The sequence below is a fragment of the Zosterops lateralis genome (assembly GCF_965231275.1).
Source record: "Zosterops lateralis genome assembly, contig: HAP1_HAP1_SCAFFOLD_135, whole genome shotgun sequence".
Classification (NCBI taxonomy): domain Eukaryota; kingdom Metazoa; phylum Chordata; class Aves; order Passeriformes; family Zosteropidae; genus Zosterops; species Zosterops lateralis.
Window position 1 is genome coordinate 85 of NW_028154547.1, and position 9,998 is coordinate 10,082.

General features: G+C 46.4%; 1 protein-coding gene across 2 annotated transcripts; it reads right to left on the reverse strand.

The window, feature by feature from the left end:
- Window positions 1-3,151: 3,151 nt before the first annotated feature.
- On the reverse strand, window positions 3,152-9,781 carry LOC310923607 (smoothelin-like protein 2). 2 transcript variants are annotated; one of them, XR_014592652.1, is made up of 3 exons: window positions 8,201-8,610; window positions 3,975-4,065; window positions 3,152-3,263 (listed from the first exon to the last, which is right to left on the reverse strand). XR_014592652.1 is itself a non-coding variant. In XM_083885540.1 (3 exons), the coding sequence occupies exon 1, from the start codon at window positions 9,302-9,304 to the stop codon at window positions 8,867-8,869; it is 438 nt and encodes a 145-aa protein (XP_083741666.1). In that variant the 5' UTR covers window positions 9,305-9,781; the 3' UTR covers window positions 3,244-3,263; window positions 3,975-4,065; window positions 8,826-8,866. The 2 variants fall into 2 exon arrangements, 1 of the variants encoding a protein (XP_083741666.1); XM_083885540.1 differs by lacking the exon at window positions 8,201-8,610 and adding an exon at window positions 8,826-9,781 and having other exon boundaries at window positions 3,244-3,263.
- Between the last annotated feature and the right edge of the window lie 217 nt (window positions 9,782-9,998).

The following is a 9,998-nucleotide window of genomic DNA, read 5'->3' on the forward strand; positions in this document are numbered from 1 at the left end:
GTGTTCCAAAGCAGCTGGAGCTACCACGGGCTCCGGACAGGCTTATTTTCACTTGGAGAACACAGAAAACACACCAAGGTGCTGCTGCAAGCAAAGTTACAGAGGTTTCCCAGAGTGTTGCTTTTCTCGAGAAAAGAGCGCTTTACAGCGCTTTCTGGCTGCTAGAGACATGCAGAAAGAGCAAGTGTGGCAGAATGTGTTCCAAAGCAGCTGGAGCTACCACGGGCTCCCCACAGGCTTATTTTCACTTGGAGAACACAGAAAACACACCAAGGTGCTGCTGCAAGCAAAGTTACAGAAGTCCCCCTGAGTGTTGCTTTTCTCGGGCAAAAGAGCGCTTTACAGCGCTTTCTGGCTGCTAGAGACATGCAGAAAGAGCAAGTGTGGCAGAATGTGTTCCAAAGCAGCTGGAGCTACCACGGGCTCCGCACAGGCTTATTTTCACTTGGAGAACACAGAAAACACACCAAGGTGCTGCTGCAAGCAAAGTTACAGAAGTCCCCCTGAGTGTTGCTTTTCTCGAGAAAAGAGCGCTTTACAGCGCTTTCTGGCTGCTAGAGACATGCAGAAAGAGCAAGTGTGGCAGAATGTGTTCCAAAGCAGCTGGAGCTACCACGGGCTCCCCACAGGCTTATTTTCACTTGGAGAACACAGAAAACACACCAAGGTGCTGCTGCAAGCAAAGTTACAGAAGTCCCCCTGAGTGTTGCTTTTCTCGAGAAAAGAGCGCTTTACAGCGCTTTCTGGCTGCTAGAGACATGCAGAAAGAGCAAGTGTGGCAGAATGTGTTCCAAAGCAGCTGGAGCTACCACGGGCTCCCCACAGGCTTATTTTCACTTGGAGAACACAGAAAACACACCAAGGTGCTGCTGCAAGCAAAGTTACAGAGGTTTCCCAGAGTGTTGCTTTTCTCGGGCAAAAGAGCGCTTTACAGCGCTTTCTGGCTGCTAGAGACATGCAGAAACAGCAAGTGTGGCAGAATGTGTTCCAAAGCAGCTGGAGCTACCACGGGCTCCGGACAGGCTTATTTTCACTTGGAGAACACAGAAAACACACCAAGGTGCTGCTGCAAGCAAAGTTACAGAAGTCCCCCTGAGTGTTGCTTTTCTCGGGCAAAAGAGCGCTTTACAGCGCTTTCTGGCTGCTAGAGACATGCAGAAAGAGCAAGTGTGGCAGAATGTGTTCCAAAGCAGCTGGAGCTACCACGGGCTCCGCACAGGCTTATTTTCACTTGGAGAACACAGAAAACACACCAAGGTGCTGCTGCAAGCAAAGTTACAGAGGTTTCCCAGAGTGTTGCTTTTCTCGAGAAAAGAGCGCTTTACAGCGCTTTCTGGCTGCTAGAGACATGCAGAAAGAGCAAGTGTGGCAGAATGTGTTCCAAAGCAGCTGGAGCTACCACGGGCTCCGGACAGGCTTATTTTCACTTGGAGAACACAGAAAACACACCAAGGTGCTGCTGCAAGCAAAGTTACAGAAGTCCCCCTGAGTGTTGCTTTTCTCGAGAAAAGAGCGCTTTACAGCGCTTTCTGGCTGCTAGAGACATGCAGAAAGAGCAAGTGTGGCAGAATGTGTTCCAAAGCAGCTGGAGCTACCACGGGCTCCCCACAGGCTTATTTTCACTTGGAGAACACAGAAAACACACCAAGGTGCTGCTGCAAGCAAAGTTACAGAAGTCCCCCTGAGTGTTGCTTTTCTCGAGAAAAGAGCGCTTTACAGCGCTTTCTGGCTGCTAGAGACATGCAGAAAGAGCAAGTGTGGCAGAATGTGTTCCAAAGCAGCTGGAGCTACCACGGGCTCCGGACAGGCTTATTTTCACTTGGAGAACACAGAAAACACACCAAGGTGCTGCTGCAAGCAAAGTTACAGAAGTCCCCCTGAGTGTTGCTTTTCTCGAGAAAAGAGCGCTTTACAGCGCTTTCTGGCTGCTAGAGACATGCAGAAAGAGCAAGTGTGGCAGAATGTGTTCCAAAGCAGCAGGAGCTACCACGGGCTCCGGACAGGCTTATTTTCACTTGGAGAACACAGAAAACACACCAAGGTGCTGCTGCAAGCAAAGTTACAGAGGTCCCCCAGAGTGTTGCTTTTCTCGGGCAAAAGAGCGCTTTACAGCGCTTTCTGGCTGCTAGAGACATGCAGAAAGAGCAAGTGTGGCAGAATGTGTTCCAAAGCAGCTGGATCTACTTAAAAATGAAAACTACACGCTCAGGTTTGAACCCCTAAAGGGCATGGAATCACTCTCAATTTTTGTTGCATAAGGGCATGCAGATTGGAACAGTCACCTCCAGTGGCCGATGAATCCATTGTTTTCATTGTAATTCAATTCCAGTCCTTCACTTTATCAGCACAAAAAAAGAGAAAGGAAGTGTTTGCTACATTCTCAGCTTTAGTAAGATAAAAATTAAAAGAATCATCTGCAGATAATCCCTATCTCTTGCTAGCAATCCCATCTGGTATCCTGCTATAATTTCTGACCCATATATAAAGTCCAATTTGTAAGTGTCACAGCCAAGGATGAATGGCTTCAATGTGAAATATTTTTTTTAAAACTCAATTTCAATTGAACTAAGATTCTGCAATCACTGATGTGTTTATATGTGTCAGACTGCTGTCAGTCATTCCTTCCTCCAGATGACTATTGGAACCTCTTAGCCAAATAGCTGCCTAACTTCTCACAGGGCCTCCAGTCTCAAAGCACTAAAAATGTCTACAAAATTCATTAAAAGAGCTGGGCACGTTTAAGAGATTCGGTAACTTACTGAATTCAGTCAGTATGCCGCAGTATCTGCTTCACGCAAAACTCAACTACATTAGGCACAAAAATAGTCTGCGGATGTGGCATTACAGCCGAAAGCTCCAGCTAGGACCCACAGTATTCCAAACTGGAGTGTCCCACAATGGGATATTTAGCCATAAAAGCAAGGTTTCATAGTTACCACTAGGTCACAGAACAATATTCACAGCACCAGTTGAAGAAAGGAAGCAGGATGCAGCTTCAGCATGTTATTTTTCTCTCTTACCTGGCTGGTTGGAAGACTTCACTCCCACTGTATTTGTGCTCTTGCCCTGTCCCAGCAGGCAAGAAGATGTATTAGTTGTTCCTGTTGGACGGATGTTCTCTCCTGAAAACTTCTCAGATGTCCTGGTTACTGCAGTAACAGGAAGGTGGGGCATCTGTAAGGTGACTGCAGGGGCATGGGCTTCAGGGGAAGAAGGTTCCGACATCTGAAAACAGGTCAGTTCACGAGTGACTTTTGCCTGACCTGAATAAAAAACGGGAGAGAGGCAGAAAATTTGCTTGCAGATTTGTAACAAAGTTACAAGCCAATGTCCAGGCAACATTTTACAAATCATTGGATTTAATCCCCTGTGAAACATTGTACCATCTATGTAGCAGAAACAACCCTAGTGCAAGTGATCCTAGCAGCTATCAAACTTACTCTACGTGAATCTCAGCAGGAACAATGTCTATAGATCATTAATATACTAGCATTTGCATTCAGTGAGCTTCTCTTCCTCTGCGCAGCCCTCGCTCCCAATCTCCTGCCCCTGTTAAGGAAGCAGCATTTTTGTTCTTTTCATGGTTTTTCGAAACACTGTATGACTCTCTAAACTGGAGATGGTTAAGTCCTTCCTCCGCTGACGGATGATGGAAGTGGAGGGGTGACTTGCAAGATGTTTTGGATGCAAGACTACAATGGCACCCAGCATAGCAGGCCTTATCACTCGTGTCTCAAGTTAATGCAGCAGTAATAGCCTCTAATTTATGAAACATTATAGCACATGCTTTACAGTAAAGCCAAAGTTTTAACATTAAACTCGAAATTATGAAATAAAGTGTCGGCGCCACAGGACAATATCCATCCTGAAACTACAGCAAATTCTAACCCTTCCCAAATGTGAGATTTGCTCTATGACTGACAAGATCGTGTACTTTACAGGCAGTGATGCTTCATTTCATGCCCTGTTCCTACCTGATGATGAAGATCGATGCCCATTTTCAATGATGGAAGAACTAAACACTCTTCTAAACTCAGGTTTCTGGTGGTCATCCAGGTCTACGCTCTGTCAGAACAGACAACAGACACGGCAACTAAATTTCAAACGGCAACAAAAGTGAGAAGAGTATCCAGAAACACCTGCCAAGAACAGATCTTCCTCATGCAAGTGACCTCAAAATAAGAAAGGAACAATTACCTAACCCCAGGAGCCAAGGCTGCATACAAAACATTGGCAATGCATAACTTAAATCAATCTTCACACACTTGTCCTTAACAGACCCCAAGCACCTAGGAGGTGTTATCTTTTATTAGATAAAGGTATCACCATCCACTGTGATGGTGATAAACAGAAGACCTTGTGTAACAGTGGAGAAATTGATTGAGATTGCCTGGAATACTGCTCTGCATTTTTTTTTCTATTTGCTGCAGAAAGAAATTACACTGTGAAAACATATTGTACAAGCATTACAAAGTAATTCCAGTCCTAGCACATTACATATTATATTATAATCTGTAACTTCTGTAAGGATAACTTTTTTTTCCTGGGAAAAGCATAAATTTTCCTCATAATGTCTGTCAATATAATTCCAGAAAAATCAGCCAGGAATTTTTTCATGGGTTTAGTGGGAAGTTGCCGTTTTGTTTTTTGGGTTTTGTTTGAGTTTTTTGGCTGGCTGGGCTGGGGGTTTTTGGGGGGTTGAAGCGGAACATTAAACCACGAGAAACTGCGCAATTTTTGGCTGCATAACTAAAGGAAGAAGAAAACTGCTTCACGGATGCATGATTACTGCAGTTAAGTTTCCAAGAAGCAGGAGCTACAATTAGTAGTGAGAAATTCTCCAACACGCAGTTCACAAAAAGTCTCATTGATTGTGTAGTTGCATCAACATGTTTTAAATTCTGGAAAAAACCCAACTATTTTGAAACTTTTGTATTTATCAAGAAAATGGTACTATGTGAGAATACATTCAGTTATCACTAGCTGCCAGGATTGAGAGAATTACAACAAATACTAGTTATAGAAACCATGCAGAGTCAGGACTTCGGAGCTTTTATTGCTGCATTTAGCGCAATTGAGATCCCAGTCAACAATTATTGCCCATATTCACAACTGAAATGTAAAGCATAGCTAATGCAGCTCCCTAGAATCTACCCATGGTATACAGTTAGAACCGTTTAGCCATTCATGTCAGCCATTATGACCTGAATGTGAAGAATGCCTGTGCAGGCTGTAAACATCAATCTACTTTTATAAGCTGGGGAGGTGTGGGTGAGTAAAATCGTCAAACGACATAGTCATTGCAAAGGTCACGCAGCATTCTACACACTGCACTGGCTTTCTAATGCAATGACAAGTCCTGCATTACCTTATTTCATGCAAACCCGACCGCTATGGTTTGGCTAACGGTGCCAAAAGATAAACTGATACCAGGCTGGAGGATGGGGAAGAAGGCCCACGTGCTGACAGAACAGTGGGATCAGATTCTGATGTGCATTTAGTGGTGTCAGGCTGAAGTACTTTCAAAATCCACTTTGGAGATGCCAAGATTCTGACAAACCCATGTGTTTAGCAACACTTCTATCAGGGGTGGTCACATAGATTATAAATAGCAGAGTGATAACTACATATATCTGTACTTCATAATAAAAAGCACTCATTTGTACAACTCATGTGACAACAACACGAAGAACTGGTCAAGCTGAAGAAAAGAAAGTGAACACTAATATTTCAGATGCCTTATCCAAGCCTGCTTGCAGAACTAATCTCTGTGTAGCTCAGATCTCCACGTAATGGATGATAAGACTTTCCATAGTTGTAGGGCTGCTGGAATTCCTTCTTTGCTGCAAAGAAGTATAAACTTTGGAGATCCATAACCGGAAGCTGCAATTATTGCAAGCCAGTGGCAAAAACTCAACACGTTCAGAAAAAGTAAGCGCCAGATCACAAGATTAGAAACAAAAGAAATATCACTTATTTCCTCGCTGAACCTCTAAGGTGCATGTCTGTTATGTCTTCAAGATTTTGTCCACAACAAGGTCAATTTCTAGAAGGATGACAGACACAAATGATACTACTCTCTCAAATGAGAGATTTCAGTCATTCAGTGTCTTTCATAAAACCACCAGCTACCACAAGGGTCACAATAAAAGTCATCGGCTCTAGAAATGCTGTTTATCTAGGAGAAGTACATCCACAGAAAGGTTTGGGTCAGAAGGGATAGTAAAGATCACCCTGTTTCAACCCCTTGCCACGCACAGGGATTCCACGCATCAGATTGGGTTGCTCGGGAGCCCATTCTGGCCTCAAACACTGACAGGGATGGGTCATCCACAACTTCCCTGGGCAACCTGTGCTTCACCACCCTCTGAATGAACAGTTTCTTCCTAACAACCAATCTAACCCACCCTCTTTCAGTTTAAAACCATTGCCCCTCGTCCTGTTGCTATCTGCCTGTACAAAAACAAGTCCCTCACCCCCCTTTTTGTAAGCCCCCTAAAGTACTCAAAGGTCGCAATGAAGTCTCCCTGAAGCCTTCTCTTCTCCAGGCTGAACAACTCCAGCTCTCTAAGCTTATCTTTGCTGGAAATACGTAGGTCATTATGTACACCTGAGTCACGTCTTATGCAGTTACTCACAGGCTGACTAACTGCTGGGTGCCATTGGGTCACCAGGGAGCCAATGGGAAATACTCGTTTAGACCTTCATAGGTGGTCATAGCCAGCTATCTCTCTCTCTCTGCAGCTTTGACCACTGCAGGCAGACTCTCTGCAGCCGTCTGTCCAACAGACAGAAACTTCTCTGACGGTTTTAAAACAGAACACCCTTAAAGTACTTTTAGTCCTCCCTCTTAACAAAGGCATCACACTCAATCACAAAAACTACGGAAATATCATAACTTGCAAAGCTCCTGCCAAAATGTAAAATCAGATCAAGAACAACAAAAAAGATATCAAAACTCTTCTTTTGTAAGTGCTCAGTAGCTCAGGTATGGCTCCACGATCCAGATTTTCAAAACTAACTCTTCAAATATCTCCTATTTTCCACCTTTGTGGAAGCAGCTCTCAAGATTCTGGTCTAGTTAAGAGAGCTGAATTGAAGGCTGGTATCAAACCAACAGGAAGACTCACCTCCAAATCAGAACAGCTAATGGCCATTTAAAATTCCACCTAAACCAGCTTTTAGACCACTGTATAACAGCTTTCGAGGACATCATAGCAGAAACTGCCCAGATTAAAATTAAATGGAGATTTGTGTCCTTACTTCTGAACTATGCTTGGAACTCCCTGGATTCATTTTTTCCCCCCCAGTTAAATTACCATGAAAAAATCTAGCAATATTAGAAAATAATGGTTCAGATACCAAAGATGCTCAGAATCTCCAGTATCTAATTAATGCTGCATCAACCACACAGTAAAAAGGAATTCAACTGATAAATCTTTTCGGGAGCAAAAGAGCTCGTCTTGGTTTGCTGCTATTTCCAGGTCAGTATTATTTGCTTCTCATATCTCACACTTACGTAGAAGTATTTACTAAGATAAAAGTATCATCAGTTTTACCATAGATATTCGTGTTTCTGAAAACATACACAGTGCCATTTATGTTATTCCATTTGAAATGTTTTGGTCATATAACCAGAAACTGGAATCAACTGAAGGAACAGTGTTCATTACAGAGAACGCAGGTGACTGGCACAGCAACCAAAGCTCGCTCTTTTGCCATTTGTGTGCAGCCACATCAGAACCTGACCCACAAATTCATGTTTTCACTGCACAAATTTGGTGTGTATAGCTGTAGCGGCACCTCCCATAGTTCTCAGTACTGAAATTCCCTTTTGGTCAGCTCTGCTAACTTGGGAACTTCTCCAACCTAAATTGTTGGGAGGGCACTGAATAACGATCAGCACCTAATTGATCTTCCCTGAACCCTCAAAGCAAAGCAGGAGGGTACTCACACAAACAAAAGCTCATACTGAGCTTTAACATGGACACGGATACCTAAAGCTGGACATTACCGTAACATTGACGCGAGATTCTCCATACTGGGAAGTATACTAGACCGTGAAATGGAACGGGGAACAACAATCCCTTGTCCCTTCCGTATCACCCAGCTTACACCTATTCCTTGCAATATAAGCAAGCGTGGATAGCTCCGCAGAACAGAAAGGAAGCAGTCTATAAATTGTATGGATGGTGTTTACCTTTTTCACATGGGGGGAAAAGTGGCAGTTTCTACAATGTATCAAACGGCAGCTTTACCTTTTACCCAGAGGTAGGAAGCCCAATGTCCGCATTCACGGGTCAGTAGGAATGAAGAGGGTAGGAATGCAATACAGACTCTGCTCATTCCCAATTCTAGTGAATTTAATTTCCAAGCTTTTACTTTTTAACCCCAAGTCTGCATAGACCGCAGACCAGTTTTTTAAGCTTCAACAGTCTTAAACCCCCCTCAAGACATGCTTAACCAAGAGGACCTAAACAAGCTGTCTAAACAAGCTGTCATCTGTGAAAGCCAAGTCTCTGGTACCCCGGTTTTATGTGCCCAAATCACAGCGTACTGTCCGGTAGTACTCTCCTGGCATCAAGGTTTGCACAGGAACTCTCAACTCTTCTCGCAGAGACAGACACTGAAAAAGGATTACATAAAACATCTCAGTACCAGATGAGCTTTCCACTAAGTGGTGTTTCTATGCGCCACACGTTACAACGTTCTGTTACACTGCAGGAAGTTTTATCACTGGGAGGAATGACTGACTACGTCTGTGCGAGTTTAGCTACCACTGACCCCGCGTCGCAGAAGAGGAACTCCGTGTCCTTAAACGTTACCCCGTGCCAACGCAGTCTGGCAACAGTCGTGAAGTATCCTCTTATGCATGCCCTTGGCCCTCCCTCCTGCCGTCTCCCAGGCCGCTTACTTGGCTCTGGCCAGCGACCGCTAGCTTGGCACGACTGGAGAATGTGTCGTCGGCCGAACCTTGCTCCGGCGAGCCGGGCCCCACGGCCGCCTCGTTCACCCAGTCCTGCGGCAGCCCCGCCGACCGGCCCAGGGCCTCCACCTGCCGAGACAGGCGCTCCAGCTGTACCCGCAGGCGCAGGTTCTCCTGCTGCAGCTCAGAGACAGCGTGTGCCAGGGGGCTGGCGAGGCGCAGCACCTCCTCCACCTGCCGGCCTACCCCCTGCTTGAACAGCTGGATGTCCACATGGATGTCCCGGACGGCGCCCCGCAGCATGTCCTCATAGCGTCCCAGGCCGTCACAGACGGTCTGAGCCTCCCGGCTGTTCAGATCCTCGATCTCGCCGGCCATGGTGTCCACGGGCCGCAGGCTACGCGGGCAAGGACGGAGGGGCTCGGGAGCGGCCAGCGGCGGAAGCCTGATCGTCTCCCCGCTCGCCGCCGCCTGTCCTTCTCTTCGAGAGCTCCCTGTGCCTCCTGGCGGCCCTGACCCGGCCCCCGGCGCCGCCGGGCACGGCCCGCTCTCCTGGGGCGCAGGAGGCACAGAAGCGGCGCGAGTGGCGCGGCTGCAAGGTCCGCCCCGCTCCGCGTTCACTCCTTCAGAGGGGGAGATGGAATTTGGGGAGGCAATGGTGGAACAAGCCGGGAGAAGGGGCGGGGCCACGGGCTCATTCACAGCTGCCCAGGGACTTTAGGGCCCGAGAGGGCCGGGCGCTGCGGGCTGCGGTGTGGGGCCGCGGGAGCGAGACGGCACGAAGCGGGCGCCAGCGCCGGGCTGGGTGAAGGAAGAAGTGGGAGATGTGGGTTGGAAAGGAATAGGAGAGAGACAGAACGAGGGGAGGAGCGGTTAGTACCAGAGCCTTCCCAAGTTGCTTGGTCGATGACCATGTGAAAGTATGCACAGGCTGTCTCTTTCGCGGGAACTCGGGGGCAAAAGTAAAAGAGAAAGGTCTTTGAGGGCATAGAGACAGAAATGCACGCACATACACCCTTAGACAAACCGCCAAGTTGCTGCCCATGAAAGCGCAGAAACTCATAACCGGCAT

Coding starts and splice junctions, on each gene's coding strand:
- LOC310923607 (XM_083885540.1), bottom strand. CDS start 9,304: ATGGCCGGCGAGATCGAGGATCTGAACAGCCGGGAGGCTCAGACCGTC.